The sequence below is a fragment of the Silurus meridionalis genome, chromosome 11, assembly GCF_014805685.1.
Source record: "Silurus meridionalis isolate SWU-2019-XX chromosome 11, ASM1480568v1, whole genome shotgun sequence".
Lineage (NCBI taxonomy): Eukaryota > Metazoa > Chordata > Actinopteri > Siluriformes > Siluridae > Silurus > Silurus meridionalis.
Genome location: NC_060894.1, coordinates 16,716,734 through 16,734,545, shown reverse-complemented (window position 1 = coordinate 16,734,545; position 17,812 = coordinate 16,716,734). Strand labels below are relative to the sequence as shown.

The window sequence follows — 17,812 nt, the reverse complement described above, 5'->3', positions numbered from 1 at the left end:
TAAACTACTCTATAAGGCTCAGTAAGTCAATGAAGCGGGTCACAGAGAAGGTAACTTCACAGACAGTTTGTCTCTTCTTTGTGTGTGTGTGTGTGTGTGTGTGTGTGTGTGTGTGTGTGTGTGTGTGTGTGTGTTTAAGACTGAGCATACCTTTGGTACATAAGTACAGTAGATTGGAGATATAGAGCAAGTGACTGAGTGAGTGAGTAAGTAAGTGAGAGTGTGTGTTTGTGTGTTTGTGTGTTTTGGGGGGGGGGGGGGGGGAGTTTGGGAGTTGGAGTTTGGGAGTTGCAGTTTGTGGCTGCCACACTGTCTTCGTAATAATTGTAGGGATCTAGAATTCACAACTGGCTGTGATCTGACAAATACTACATAATTAGAGCTCTAAAATATTATTTGATCATATAGTACTTGCAAATGTAGACTGTCCTAAAACCTAAAAATGTCTGCATTAAGCCCCTTCTGGATTTTAAAATGCCTTTAGAACGTTACAAAACGGGATTTAGCCTGTAGCTTCTCCATGCACCGTAAGCCATGCTGGCTGCATTCCAGTAAAAGTTCTTCTTTCTTTAACTTGCCATTTTCTTATCTTAAGGGCCATTCCAAATTTATCTGCACAAGCTATGGTTGTTAAACGACCTCTGCAAGTCTCAAAATAACAGCAGACTTAAAATAAATATGAATAAAAAGCTCATCTACTGCCTACCTATCTTGATTGAAGTATAAAACGTGCAATACCATTATTTCTTAATATTTGTATTTTTAACCATTTTTAACCATTATAGATCTGTTTATAAATGAAAGCAAGTTAGGTAGTATAGATAATATTGCAATATTGCAATATGTGCAATATAATCTATGAAAATTAGCATATGGTTTGCTCTAAGGAAATGGATAATGTCTTGTACAGCTGTAAGCTTATTCACAAGCTTGCTAATTACCATGCTAGGTAGTTATCATGGCAACTAACAGCAGTAGTAAACTGATCTGGCTCTGTGCACGAGGTAATATTGTACAAATTGGCAACATTTCTGCATTAACTTCTTAAGGCTAAAACTTTTATAGCTTAAAAAAAAATCCACACCCTCATGTAGTTGACACTAGGATGTAAATGGGACAGCTAAAAACAGGATGGCAAGGCAGAAAGAGAAGCTCAATGCTAAAGATCATGTGATGTACTAATCCCCAGTCCCAGTGCAAGTAGATTGAGTTTCGCTCCTCTTTTTCTATCCTAATTTGCTGAGATTTCTTTTTTTCATTTTGCTCAAATTGCCTCACTAATAGCTCAAAAAAGATCAGATGGTATAACATAATGTGGTCTTATGAAGCAAGACCAAATATTCGAGTTTCTATCATTTCTAACATGTTTAATAGGAGAGGCTCTTGTTGGTAGATTTATATCGTGTATTTTTCCAGTGTATGGCTTTGTTCTAATATGGACTATAATTTTCCTATTTGTAATGCAATGCCATGATACCCTTCAGTCAATACCGTGTGCTAACAGTAGGCGGGTTGGGTGTGTGTGAACTGGGAATGTTTTCAGCAGAAATGTGATATGTCTGGGGGTTGGGGCTTTGGGATTGTATAATTAGTGAAGAGCGAATACATGACCACAGCTGTTCAAAACACAATCCAGAACATAGCACGGAAATATATATCTCACGGAGGACAGAGATGTGCTGCATAGCGATGTTATTTGTGAGAGCATGTATGGATAAATTTACATTTCAAGCAAAGAAAAGTTTAAATGTAATGCACTCGCAGCAGGATAGGCCCTCAATTATAAAAAACTCATTAGCTAAATATATTTAATATTCACAAAACAAATCAAATATGTATTACACAAAACATTCAGGACAATGTGTCTTTTATTTATCTCTTTTTCTGGTCATTTATTATTCATTTAGATTCTTTTATACATTACATTCATTACCATTTCTTTTATTTGTTTTATTTCTGTTTTGTAGCTGATTTAACAGATCAGTCCCTGTAAGAACACTGCTATATACAGTACTTATAGGAGCAATGCTATACGCCTTTCATTAAACGGCTCCGCTGCATTTATGCAATTTAATAATGTGATAAGAGGAAATCACAAGTGATTACGTTGTAAACTAAGCTTTTTTTTATTATTTTTTTGCAAAACTACAGGACATTTTATTAGGCGCTTAAATACTAATTAACACTTGGTATATCTAATCTCTTAAAATAAATTGCCTTATCCTATTTATTTGTTTTGTTGTTTTGCATGAGGAGTAATTAGTGTCAGGACTAAGCGCCAAAAGTTAATGAACAGTAGATAAGAAGGTGTTTAATTTGCAAAAAAAAAAAAAAACACATTAAAAATCCTGCTTTTCCACTTAATCTCTAACTGCTCAAAAAAAAAAAAAGATTAAAAAAGGGTGCTATTTTTTACTGAAAATGATCACTTCCTGTTCCAAGAAAATCCAGATTCATGCAATGTTAATTGATTTTGAAAAGCAAACGTGAGGGGAAATTGCAGTGTAAATGATGACAAAAGTCTGCATTTTGACAGCTGATTTTAGAGCGTGTCGTGTCTGAGTGATGGCCAGTGCTCGAGCGCTTTCTCACTTGCTTTGCTTTCCGTCGCTCCCTCCCTCTGCTGTGTGTCCTAAATCAATATCTATCAACGATTTGAAATTAAACCCAGATTAAATCCCAATTTCATCACGGGGAGTCACGTCTGGAGAGATTCGTTTAATTATATCAGTCTGCGGAAGGAGAATCGAAGTTGTTCTTCACCTTTAACCAGCTTGCTGAAATGTCAAGCGAACCAAAAACAATCTCCTGCTAGTTTTGATACCATTTTTGTAATCCCAACAGTGAGTGATGAAAACAGAAGCCGTCAAAGATGATTTTTTTGCTGTAGGGCGATATATATATATATATATAAAACAAAACTGCGCCACTTTACAAATCTTCAAATCCACCAATATTATTAGTAATTCGAAAAGCAGTTTACCTTGGACAATGAGATGAACTTTGGTGGACTCGGGTTTCTTGTTTGTGAGGATGGAGCATACGTACGGCCCTTCATCATGCAAGTTCACGTCCAGGATCTTTATACTGTACTCGGTCACCGCTGTGTTATTCAGCAGGACCACACGCGGGTCCAGAGACCATTTCTCACTCCCCGTGAAGAGAATGGTTGTGCGGTTCAGCCAGGCTACCCTTGATACCTTGCTGTCCACATTGCATCTGTTGAAACACAAACAAAAGTTGGATTGTTACATTAACCATTGGAAAAGTTGCCTTGTTTGGAATTTTAGTAACATTTCCCCAGTATTTGGTAAAGCAAAAAAAAAAATCTTGTTTTATTATTTATAAAATACTTCTTTTCTCCCAGCATTAACCAAAGGCAGCATTATTGCATTTTCTAGGATCATCAAAAGAGTTGAAAAGAGTAAAATCACTAGTGAAATACTACAATTGGATTTCAATTGAGGAAATTAATCTCTAAAGAATAAGTGACATACAGTGCAGCATAAACAAAAAAACTTTTGCCTATTTATGAGCAAATATAAAGAGCTTGTTTAGAATATGCATTGCTGTATGATAAAGCAATAGGGCACAGCACAATCTGGAATAGACTGGAAGCTGGAAGCTGGTAGTCACAGTCATACTGATATTCAGTATAACCTTATGTTTGTGAGTGCACTATTGCTTTTTGACCTTATAAGTAAGAAATGAATATGAAGTAACTGGCATTTCAAACACAATATGGCCAAGTGTTCTGTTTATATTTGTTTTTCTCGCAGAAATAGATACATACCAAATATGATCCAAATACACTCACTTTATAGCATGATGACTAGCTGGCGTATGTTGAGTTGCAGATTTTAAAGACATTTCAAGCTTCCTATAACTGGGATTAGTCAGTAAGTGTTTTAACAGCAATTTATTAGCCAGGAAATTAAACTAATCAAGGTATTTTGTATGGGATAATGTTTTTCTTTTGATTTTTAATGTTTCTGCCTTATGGGTCAACTTGTGGATTTTTTAACAAAGAGTTTTTAACAACAAAGTGTATTTTGTTTCATTCCATTTCAATCATCTTTAAACTTTTAATGAGAAAATGAATTTTACGGACCCAGACATGTGCTGAAATTCACATCAAACATGTCAATCAGTATTAAGATTTTCTATTTGTTTATTTTTGTATAAGAAGAAGACGAGTGAATTTCCTTGTTTTTTTTGTTTTTTGCTTCTTCTCCCAAAGAGTTCACTGCGTGAGTAAATGGTATGCCTCAGGAGTGTCATTTGTGTAATTATTGCTATATTTCTGAGCAATTATTTAAACCATTTAAAGCCTAATATTTTGCTGTTTTTGTATAATTTTTTTTATTGTGATGCATTTCCATTAAAATATATTATTATTATTAATAATAATAATAATAATAATAATAATAATAATAATAATAATAATATTGATAATAATAATAATAATAGTAATAACGTTTTCCATGTTGATTGTCTTTTATTTATTTTGGGGTTATGTATTTGTTAATATGAAAAACACACTATACAAACATTATTATTATTATTATTATTATTATTATTATTAATAATAATGACAAAAACAAACAACAACAAAAAGACATTGCAGAGGATGAATATTACATGGCAAATTTTGAACAGCATTACATATTACAACCATCTGCACTACAGCTATAAATATCTATGAAAAAAACAGGTTTGTTATGTCAGAAATGTTTGTTATGCTGTGTAAGACTATTATGTGGATGGAGAAGAGCAAAAAATAACATTGCAGAATCTGCTGACATCCAGAGATACATTTTCCCTTATTCACTGTTCCCAATGACAGGAAGAGGCAACTAAATTGATTAGTTTCACAAAAAAAAAAAAAAAAAAATCTGATACAAAATAATCCTGTTACACGAAAGCACATTTCCAAAAACGCATTTTTTTTTTTTTTGCCAGGAATGATCCAGATGCCAGCAGATTTCGAAGCATGAACGTAAGGGAAACTGCACTATCAATAGTTTAGCATGAAGCAATAGAACAGACCCAGAAACCAGCCTCCATAATGCTGCAACTTTAGCACGGAAGCTGGTCCACGCCACCCCCTCCACCTTAGGGAAACCCTGAAATAGTCCTGTCTCTGCCAAGCTCATAGGAGAGAAGGCTCCTCCGAGCTCAGCACTGTCCTTGCTTATCAGGAAAAAGCAGAAGATGCACAAGGTAGCAGGCCAGTGTGACTTGGCCAGGTAGCTGGTGACACTTGCAATGTGCTGCAAACCTCAATGATGCTTACAATATGCTGCAAAGATTTCCATCCAAACGCTGCCAGGTCATTTACACGAGCATGCCTATAATACCCCTCAGGCATGCTTTATTTTCCCTCTCAAGGACAAATCCACAACAAGGTCAAAAGCATTAAGCGGATTATCTAATAGCATTTATTACCAACATCCTCCACTCCTGAAAAAAAATAAAATCTCGAAAGCTCTTTGGAAAGATGGTCTGTAAATTTCCAGGGCAACAATATATCATGTGAAATAGATGCTTTTTCAGGATATTCTTCAAAGGGATGAGCTCATCCAGAGAGTGCTAATCTGTGCGAATGAAAGAGACCTTCGAAATCTGTTTTTCTTCTAAGCGCACTAAATCATGCTAACTAGAAAGGACATTCCCCAGATTTATTAGGTCATTAATTTAGTATGCAGAGTCCTCCTTCATCAAATCAAGGCTGTTCATCCAGGCATGTCTTAATGTGTCCCATGATGATACGTAATTCTACCACCTGCTGCCTGTAATTCTAGTGCTTCTTCTAACAGGCTTTAACCCACCTGCACCAGTCTAGCTTAGCTTCTATAGCCAGGAAGAAGGATTGCCTTTTTTTTATTTTCGTGATCGTGGAAAAAAAATGAATCAAGGTCATACTGTAATAGAAGAAATTTCATCAAGATAAGTTCTATCTCACCATCCTAGTGTTCTTCAAATGTGGCTCTTCTACAAAAGTATTTAAAGCGGAAAAGGTGGTGGTGGTGGTGGTGGTGGGGCTCATCTAAGCCAATGATATCGAAAAGTAACAGCAGTTTCCTTGAAGGCAGTGTCTCCATTATCGAGCTCTGACAAGATGAGATCAAGACTCATTCACTAGACTAATGGCTCTGTCACACTGCTACTATGCAGTCTACGCTAATGGATTGTCAGGCACCTTAGTGTAGGATCGTTAATATAAAGAAAAATCCCCACTGCTCAAGTAGATCCCATAAAAATGTAGATGGATTACCAGTACACTCTAAACTGTCTTTATGTGCAGACAGTTCTTAAAAAAAGTCAGTTTCTTTAACATAACCACAAAAGTGAAAAAAATCTGCACAAGAAAAAAAAAAAACTTGTTCTATGCTGTACTAATGCTGATCTTGATCTCCTAAAACAGTACAATTATTAAAAAATAAAGCTAGCATATTATAAATAACTATACAGTATGTCAATAAGACCATTTCCATAGAGTGGCTATATGAACCAGATTAATTTCGACAATATTTACAAAGCATTTAATACTGTATATTATAAAATTTCCCCATATTGTTGGAAATACAGTACATATGTCACTCTGACATCATCATATACTGTACGTAACAGTGTTTCCCACATATATGTGATGCATGGGTTAGGGGGCTTCAGAGTTTCAGGACAAAATTGATTGTGCTCTCTGGAAAGAAGTGGCAGCATTCATTCTCACACCTGTCAATCACAGTTACACAAGCACAGAGCTCATGTATGTGGAATAGGACGGACACTTCTTTCCTCCGAGTGTGGGTTTACATGTCTAGAAGAATGAGTTTTTACCCTCCCTGGTTGGTAGGTGTTATATTACATGTGGAGTCTCATAGAAGGGAAAGTGTTATGTGATATCTGGGTGTAGCATTTAGGTATATTGGTGTGCCCAAGTATAATTTTTGACCCAAAGAAAAAGTCAATTCAAGTTGGCCCAAAGTCTCACTCACTGGCTCACTTCTGTACTTCACAATAAGACAACCGACTGTAGGATATTTGGCTGAAGAAGATATAAAAAAGTAGAATATAGAGTTTTACTTTGGAATCCATTTTTGGGTTGTTTTTAGGTGAAGGAGAAGAGGGAGAGAAAGAAGGGAGGTAGAAGAGGGGTTAGAATACTAAATAGTGACAGGCCTACAGTAGTATAATATTCCCCATTCCAAATACTGCTTTCAGGGTAAGTTTGATAAATTAAACTTGTAAAAATGCTGGCAAACTGTGTTTTAAGGTGACAGGTTATGTAAGTTTTGTGGTACAGTCATAGAAGCTCCTATTATTCATGCCTTCACATTGTTTTTCACCCGTTTTGTGTCTCTGATGATCAACCCATACCAATAATGAGTACAGTGCACTGGAATACACGATCATGTATTACCTAACTGAAGTTGTGTATTAAACACAAGTTTCGACAAACTCATATTTCTAAAGCGTAATAATCTTGTTCAATGTTATATGATGGCATACACAAATCATCCTTCTCAAAACACCAAAAATGACCAATAAATTAGTACTCTTACTTCCAGCTTTTTCACTCTCGCACTTGAGTGATGATTACATGCTGCGAAACATAGTATATGAAATGTTTTTCCCTGGATTTCTTCATGGCTGCCAAGAGCTGTATGATTTTAGAAAGGCAATTCTTCGTTCTGCAGATTAAGTAACAGTTTCAGGAGTCTAACTGACAAGGCGATTGGCAGGCGAGTTAGAGATTCCTAGCAGGTGAGGACGCAGACTCCATTACAGTCAAGATGAAGCAGGTAATGAGAAACAGAGTAGTGCAAATTAATGTAAATTTGATTTTTAATATATGCCAAAAACCGTATATTGGCCAAATACAAACCATTTTACCCATAAAACCTTTAAAACCTTAATACTACACTACCATTTTACCACCTCGCCAACCTTAGTGTTGATGGTTCAAACTGTCACAATGTGCTGCATTATAAACTTTTTTACTAAATAATATTCAAATACAACATTTATTTGCCTTTGTATTAGTGCACTTGACTAGCTAATTAGGTTCACAAGCATTATATCATATGCAGCTATATTGACTGAACATAAGAGTTTTCACATCTAGTGTGCTAGCTAATTTATAACCGCACAACATGCTAACAAATAACTCCATGACACATTTGGGAGACAACCAATGACAAGATATGGACAGAAACAAGACATGAACTACAACAAAATGCACATGGCAATGTGGGTGCCATAGTGCTGGGATCTGTGGCTCGCCTTGAGAGCCACATCATGCAGAGATCAGTAAGAGATATGGAATGCGACACTTACAAACACACACACACACACACACACACACACACACACACACAGATCAGCCATAACAATAAAACCACTGACTTGTGAAATGAATAACATCGATTATCTCGTTACATGTGCACCTTTAATAGGTGAGATATATTAGGGAACAATCTGTTCTCGAAGTTGATGTGTTAGAAACAGGAAAAATGGGCAAGCATTAGGATCCGTGTGACTTTGACTTTGAAGATCCACCGTGTGATCTTCACGAAATGACAAATCTTAAGGGTTTTCTCAGTGTACAGTGGTTGGTATCTACCAAAAGTGGTCCAAAGGTGGATATGTTTATTAATTAATTTGTTTGCTAGCTGGATGACTGACAGACTTTATATTTCATACATGCTGACTTACATAATTACGTACAAACCCATTGAACTACTTCTCACAATTCTGTCAATAAATTGCTAATACTGTTTGCATAATACAATATACATAAGGCCCAAATATTATTCTGTGGGTACAAGAAGATAGGATCATGTCTCTGGATGGTTATCAGTCCAGATAAAAAAATGGTAGACATACTCCTCCATCTAAATACCAGCCTGATGAATTTGCTGTCAGTGTTGCTGATGTTTAGAATTGGCAGCTGCTTTCCTGACTGTCACCATCACTAACATTTTCTCTGCACATCTCATGTCTGACCCCATCCTCTCCCCATACTGTCATTACCTAAAGATATGAATTTTTCTTCTGTCCTAGAAATAGTATTGATATTTTTGCTCAGAATTGTCCCCAAAACATAAAGCAATCTGTTTCAAGTAACTTTTCTGCACTTTTAAATGCAGCTTATTTTAGAGGGACGGAGTCTCCTACAATGAAAAGCTCACAATGGGGACATGTCTGTCAGTTGTGATTGAAGTGAATCATAATATTTCTCCTTGCATTGTTGTACTTAAACTTCAGGTGGTTGCTTTTATGATAAAAGCAGTGAATAGGTGTCTTGTTCAAAGAAATGTATTCACTTGAAAATCGTCAAATGGGCCTGCGTCAGTGCTCAGCCTAGTAAATTACGACTCTCAATTTCCTTTCTCTCCCGACATACATAATATGGACAAAAGTATTGGGACATCTGACTTTCCCAGCCATGTACAGTATGGGTCTTCCCCAAACTATTACCACACAAGTTGGCAGCACACAATTGTACAGTATGTAGTTAAATGCGGTAGCATTTAATTTCCCCTTTACTTAAACTAGGAAACCCAAACCTGTTCCAGCATGACAAATCCAGCTCCATGAAGATATGCATGGTTTGGAGTGGAAGATCTTGAGTGTCCTTCTAAAGAGCTCTGATCTCAACTGTGCTGAAAATCTTTGGGGTAAATTGGAATGGCTGAGAACAAACCCCTACAAACACAAGGAGGTTATTATAACTGCAAATGAGTACTGAATGTGGAAATGGTATGTTCAAAAAGCATATATGAATCTTATGGCCTTGTGTCTATATAGTGTATGTCATATAGTGTATTTTTAACATTGTTTACTATCCTAGAGAATCCTCAGTAATGCCACCAGAGATTTCATTCCAGGTTTTTTTTAGCTTACAAAACAATAAAGACAACCTGATGAATGATCCATATCGAGTTGAACTTTCTTCCACAACACCTGCCACTATATTCCTATTGAGCGCCTAATTTGTATATACTCCGTCTGGGCTTTTAATGATTGCAGATCATTCTCAGCAGATGCCCGTGTGGTCTGGAAGGGGAGATTAACAACAAGCAGATTGTTAAAGACCATTACATCTGAGGCAACAGATCACGTCAGCGGGAATTTGAGTTGCCACTTCTAATTTCTGCTTTAATTAAAAACCAATTGGAGACATATTGATTTGCATATCTTTCGGGTTTGGCTGCTTAATAAAAATATGAAAATGTGATGAAGATTATGAACTTTTACAAACTAGCATTTAGCATGAATTCATTCTAATATATACAGTATATGCTAATAATTTAATACATTTAAAAAAAGAAAAAAAAAGAAAAAGGATGGAAGGCATTTTTGCTTTGAAATAACAAAGGGGTTTTGAAGCCCTGCTTGTGATTGTCACTTTTTGTCACAGCGTTCAAGCTGAATGCTCTAACATTCTATTTGTGTCAGCCCTCAAAGAATGTGTCTGAGGGCCGCAGCCCACACCGATGCCTAACTAGTCATGTGGATGATTGGTCTTCACCAGAATGAGAGACATCTTTTCTGCCTGTCAGTCAATAACACAGAGGGGAGATGGTCTGTCAAAGCATCGAAATGCATCCATTCACTCAACAATATCTCTACATACAAATGCTCAAAGGATTTTCAGGTTGTGATGTACCATGAAAATATTCTTGCCAGAAGCAGCAGGAATGAACATAAAATAATGCTGACATTGTGTTACCATAGTCCAACGACTAACACATTTCAAAGTCTAACTTAATTTCATCAGATAAACACTCCGGGAAAAAGTTAGAAATAGTGCAGCTGCAAACTTTGCTTTCAACGTCCTGATGCACTAAATGTTCTCCAAGTGCTCTGTTTTGATGGGGTATTAAAAAAAAAAAAAGCCCTGAAGGACATGCACTAGACTTTACAAAGTCTCTTGTGTGTTGGATAAAGATTATTTTAAAAGACTCTGTATGAAGTTCGGGAGAGGATCACTATTACAGTATTGAGTAATAACCGAAAGAAGACAAACATGCCTTGAGGCAGGGTCAGCCAATGAAAGCGTGCAAGAGAACACAGCAGCACTTAAACACAGTACAACCAAGGCAAAGCGGCTGCTAAAGGCCAGCTGAGGGAGCATAAAGCCATAAATGGAGCCTATAGTTTTGATGAAAAAGACCCTGAAGGACTAGGAAATAATAAATCATGCGACAGTGCTGTTTAAATACACATCCAATTATGCTTACTGAATTGTTGTTTAGAAAATACATGTTTTGTGGGCTGAGTGTAATGTAAGTGATGAATGTAGAGTATAAGGCAAGAGGGACTGATTTCAATATCATACACGTATTACAAAAAATATAGCAACACTGACATATGTTTGGCAGTAACATTGCTATCATTCTTTTTCTGGGGAGGCAATCATGACTGAATCGTACCTAACCACAGGACATAAATGCCTGGAGAAAAGATCTTGGCACTGACTCTCAAGTTGGCAGAATTGGTGCCCTCCTATCTTCCTAAAATTATGTGCCAGTAGCAAGTTTGTTTCCAATCAGCAGGTAGGAACAGCAGGTTTCTTATGCTGTTGTATCCCTCCAATATTCAGCATGCAATTATTATCCAGCAATAGCAATTTGGTAGTTAATTGAAAAAAATAAAAATGGAAAATCAGAACCACATGCTTACAAAACTATGCAACATTAACACTAAAAATGTCCATTATCGCTCAAAAGTGGGCGGGGTCAACTGACAAAAATGAGTGAAGTTAAATCAACACAAATGAGACGTTTGCAAGTTTCGAATTAGGTGTGAGTAATGGTTGTATGTTTTCTATTTTGCCCTTTTGCCCATGTTTTTGGTTAGACAAACTTCTACCCTCAACTCCTGAATAGTATTAACAATGCTAATGCATGCACAATGAGGCAGACTAGCATTTTCTACCATTTACAGTGGAAAAATTACCTGATTTGTAATTAAATGGATAGTATACTGTATATTGTATACTGTATACTGTATAATGTATATTCTAAAGCTACCTTGTATGCAAGTTTCAGCAAAATGACCCTGTGTGAGTCTCAAACCTGACAAAACATAAATACCATCTCAGGTAGTTTTAGCATGACTGCAATATAAACTAAATTTGGTGTGAATAAACAAATGTTCTGATTGCCGATAGCTATAGTACCACTGATGGTGTCAATGTGCAATGTGTTCTCCAAGCTCTCTATAACTAAAGAACACTTCCTGATGTCCTTTATTATTGTTCAATGTTCAGTGAAACAAACAACTTTGCTAGAAAAAGTAAACAGCTACACAATAAAAAAATGCAAAAACCTACACAGGGGTAACTCAGGACAGGGTTGGTTACAAATCACAAAACCACATGATGTTAAACACCAAGCAACAAACTGCCACACAGGGGATAGTGATGACCTAAGAAGCACTGGGGTAAAAAAACAACATGGGGAAAATTTAGGGACAGCAGGATAAAAGGAAAAAAGTCAGTCCAAGTCCTGATAGGACATCAAATTTTGACATGTTAAATAAATTGTCCAATAGACAAAGTTAAAGTAAATCGTAAATATGTCAAATCTTTATTATCATTATTAGTATGTAAATCATTGTAGAAAATTAAAGGCCAAATCATTCGTACCACTACAAACCTCGGTGATTGGACCCCTTGTCGCTGCTGGTACTGTAGCTATCACGTAAAGATACATTTCTTGTCAAGGTGTTGTATGCAGTACAGTCTAGTCCAAATCCTAATAATGACAAAATCCAATTGTCTACTCCTTGCAGCTAATTGAAATTTCAAAATTTGATGTGAATGTTAGTGAGCAATTTTAATTAACATTAAGTGGTATAAAACAGGCAATGAAAGAATTTGACTTTATTTCTTGGAAATGGTGTTTTTTGCCTCTTTTTTTCCAAACCATAAGAAGGCAGCTGTTAAATGACACTGCTTGAACCCCTACACACTCTCCAGCGTGTGAAGCTTGTCACATAATTTTAAACTATCAGCCATGCAGCTGCTAAGAGCCTTAAAGTGGAGTAGCATATTAGCCTCTCACCTCTGCAACACGGTCTCATTAACTTGCTGGTGCATTAATAGCGTACTGATAGAAAGAAAATCTCCACTGTCCTTTATTCAAGAAGCAAATGACAGCCGGTTCAGGACAGCTGAGCTTCCCAAATGCGGTGCAATATTATTAAATGTTAGAGTGGGAATCACAGTACAACACTTCTTTTCTTACAAACTAAAAAAGTCCTTCTGATGTTTCTGGGAATGAGTACGAGGGCGGCACATGCTAGGCGCCTTACTTACACTTCATGCTTTTTCCTACACGTATTGTACCACATACTTATTTCACAAACAACTTGATGGAAATTGTAACCCTTTCACACTAGACATGATCAAAAAGCATGCATGGGTTTTTAAATTTTCTTACTGTCACACAGCATCGGTGAAGTGCACTTAAGGAAAGGATGGTTCGGAAGATTCTTTCTTATCAAAAAAAAAAGAAAGCTAAATGGTGTGGGATTTCTAATGCAGATGAAAGGGTTGCTGCACTCCATCTGGCTAGAGATTGTCCATGTGAAGTGACTATCAAAAAGAGATTTTGAACATAACAGTGATCTTAAAACATAGGTAATACAATGAATAAGAGGTATAACACTGCTTTGTTAAACAGGTACTGTAACTTATCTCTGAAATCAATATCTCTATGTGTGAAAAAAAATAAATAATAAATAAATAAATAAATAAATAAATAAATAAATAATAAATAAATAAATAAATATGTTTTGGCTGAAAATCTGGGGTGGAAAAGCATGATCAATTTCTTTTCAATGATCTTCTTCTGAACTACATTACCACTGGCATATCTCTAATGAAAAATAAACATTATAAACTGCTGCTGTCAGATTTAATCAACACTTGCACCTAATTTTAATTACTGCAGAGGTCCATTATTCAAATACATTTCAACATCAACTATATATACATGCACTGCTTTACAGTAAACAGTATACTGAAGCCATCAAATTCAAAATTAACTTGTTTTTTCCTTAAAATGCTATCAACAGTTGATGTTTTTTTTTTTTTTATGCTCAATATGATGATTCCGTTCTACATGAACATAAACAGCCTATGTTCTATGAAGTTCCTTTTCAATCTGGTTCCTTTCAAGGTTTCGTCTTCAACCATCTTCATGAAGTGTTTGCTTGCCACTGTCACCACTGGCTAGATCTTTAGGAATAAACTTATAATGTAGGCACAAAACATATTTGCATATAAACATTTAAACATATAAATTCATATTTTATAACCTATTTAGCTCTGTAAAGCTGCTTTGTGACAATTTCCATATTTAAATTGTGTGTGTAGCACATTTTTATCAGGAACTGTTAACATTTAAATTTAGGTATAGCATTTCAGCTGTGAGTTCTAAAATTTGGGCTGGGTGGGGCGGGGAGGGGCAAACCAGACATAGTCTAAGATAAATGTTTATAGGAATCAAATTTTTCATGATATCTTCATTCAATTTAAAATATAAACTCATGAGACATGTGGATTTTAACTCATTAAGGGTTTAAGAAATTTGGGTTAAACCCATTAAGGGTTTAACCCATTAAGTGTTTTGAGAAATGTTCCCACTTTGGGACGACTAAAGGTATATCATATCTCTTTTTACTTTTCTGGATTGCTTCAGGACTGATTTCATGTATTTATATATGAAGGGAAAAAAATTCAATTCAGGACTTTTTTTTTTTTTAAGTTGTTCATCATCTATAACTTATTATCTTTTTGAGACACATCAACTTATACCAGACAGTAAAGCTCAAGGTGTCTTCTTTTTAAAGATATTTAAATGGTGTATATTGCCCACTTTTATCAGGAACTGTTAACATTTAAATTTAGGTAGGGCATTTCAGCTGTGTGTCCCAAAATCTGTGCTGAAGGCTAAGAGGTTAAAGCCCTCTACTAATATATATATATATATATATATATATATATATATATATATATATATATATATATATATACTGTATATATACTTATGCACACACACAAGCTCAACATTTCTCTTGCATAATGGTAAAGAGAATCAGAATCAGGTTTATTGACTGAGTGTGGAAAATTCCACACAAGGAATTTGGTTCCAGCTGTTGGCGACTCTCAAAAGTACAGACATAAATAACACTATACATTTATCTTGGACAATACAGACAATACAACACAATACAGACAATACGACACAATACAGACAATACAACACAATACAGACAATACAAGTATTGAATAAAACACAATATACATAGTAAATGACAGATCAGTAATGTACAAGTGTGAGAGTGCATGGTAGTGCAAATAGCAGTAAGATAAAGAGGTTACTTTAAAACTTTTGTACAATATACAGCAGCAATAATGTGTTTAACATATGGGTAAGATGTGATGACTGGCTGATAATGCAGTACTTATAGTTATGAAGCATTGCATATAATTAAGGTCAGTTGTTAATGAGTTTGATGGCCTGGGAAAAGAAACTGTTCCTGTGTCTGGCAATAATGAGACCATAATGAGTGTTTATAATTTTATTATAAACACTATTCAGAGCACAATGTTTCATTTGTTACTATTGGTTTATAATCCACCATCTCCAAATCATTTAAACATAATAAACATAATTTTAACATATTCGATATTAACTATATAGTGTACAACATGAACCTACATGGTGCACTTTTTACCCAATACAATTCCTCAGTCAAGGAAAGCCTGCTAAGTATTTGATTTATATTTAATTAAATTAAGCCGAATATGACAAATAATTAATAAGCAAATAACAAACAAACAAATATGAAACATTAACATGTTAATTTGAGAGGGATTTTTTGAGGGCTCTCCTATTGTTCGCTACTTGGTTTAAATGCTATTGAAATACCCATTTTGATTACTATTGAAATAGTAATCAAAGTAGATCCAGTAGCAGGGGTCAGAGCACCAGGAACCAATGTTACAAAAGGATAATCCATAATCATGAAAAAGAAGAAAATTCAAAAACATGCAGATATGAAACAGAAAAAAAAAAAAAAAAAAAACAGTCAACAAGATGTTGTAAGGAAACAACAAGAAAGGAGCGTATAAACAGGTACATCAATCAAAGGCCAAATTAAAAACAGATGAATAAAATGGCAAAACCAGTCTTTCACAAAACAGAAGCAGCGTTTTGAAGGATTTTGTGACAAAAAATGTTTTAAAAGGATCAAGCTGTTACCTTAAAGCAGAAGTAGAACCTAATAGAATGCGGATCAATTTTATCTGAATAATTTGATTCAGATGGCTAAAAAAGTGCAAAGTGGCTGGAGCAGCAAGTAAGCTTGGGGCGAATGATGAGAGCATTACAGTGAAATCACTGATGTAGTCCAACAATCATGACGGCTTTCCAGTTGGATCATTTCAGTGTCTGGAAAACACTGAGACATTAAAATCCCCCCAAATAAAGTGTATCTTGTCCTGTAACATATTTTAGCCTATTTTGTATTTTAGGCACAGCAGCGTACCATCTTTCTCCGATGCATTTTAGCTTCACTTGTCCATGCAGAAAAAAAGATAAAACCATGAATGGCTTTGCTTTCATATACATAAACAGAGATTTAAATTAAGGAAGCTTATGTGTGTTTGTTAGTCATGGTGCATTCAGTGTACAAGAATTTAGCAAGTAGCTTTGTTGCTGTTCACCACAAAGCACATTCACGCATAGTTTAATTTTATTTTTTTAAACAAACGTTTTCACCACAATGCCTTACCTAATCGAGATATTGAGATCCAAATTCTGCCATCATGACAATCCTAATCATGTACTAGCCAGAGGTTCCTACACCTTAAAAAGCATGTCAGGATATTAGCTTATACAAAAGCTCCCAAAACCCATTAGGATACTTCTGTGGACACATGGTTTCCATACAGCAGCAAGCTGTCTGGGAAGGTGGTATTTTTGGACAGTGGCTGAGCTCTTAGAATAAAAAAAATGCCCTATTTAATATGCAATAAATGGCAGCCGGTTCTCTAAGGTTTCTTATTTGAAGACGGCATCATGAGTGTAGGGAAATAAATCCGCACACGTGTGACTCTCTAAAAAAAATATTATTGTGATAAAGTTTTGATAAGCAAACTAAACCTAAATAAATGAATAGTTTAATATGAGTATAGTTTAGCTGCATAATCTAGGACACTTGCTACATATTCTGTCTCACATCCCCAAGATAGCAAACAAAGCCAAGTCATGGCTGATGATTGCACACTGTATCAAGCTGCTGCTGTGAGTAGAATAATAAAGTTACCTTGCAACTGCGCTGTCAAGTATCTATTATTACGTATGTTAGTTACCGAGCTTTCTTATCTATATAAGAATTATCTTTTATACAGATCAATACAATACATTTATTTTAGACAGCTAGGGTTCCAGTCTATATCATTTACTGCAGTTCTGACATTATGTAAGTGGTATAATTACATACAGTTTTCATAAACTTTACACTTGCTCATTCATGTAATTATGCAATCAGACAATCGTGCGTCGGCAGAGCAATGCATCAAATCATTCATGCAGGTCAATTCATATTCGCATTTAACATCAGAGAAGAAGTTGGGTTTGCTTCATGAGCCCAGTAAGTCCAAAAATAAACTATAAATAGCCATTTACATGTGTTTATTCCAAGATGTTTAAAACAAAGAGGTACAAAAAAATTGAATAATTCTTTTGTTTTTTAAACCAAAAATGGAATAGTTTTTTTGTGGACACCT

The 17,812-nt window shown here is 35.4% G+C and overlaps 1 protein-coding gene across 2 annotated transcripts in view; it reads right to left on the bottom strand.

Annotated features, from left to right (window-relative positions):
* opcml (opioid binding protein/cell adhesion molecule-like) overlaps positions 1–17,812 on the bottom strand; it is a 239,027-nt gene that overhangs the window by 72,385 nt on the left and 148,830 nt on the right. For both annotated transcript variants that reach the window (XM_046861778.1, XM_046861777.1), the window contains one exon: positions 2,984–3,219. In XM_046861778.1, the coding sequence (XP_046717734.1) occupies positions 2,984–3,219 (236 nt within the window). The remainder of the gene's footprint in view (positions 1–2,983; positions 3,220–17,812) is intronic.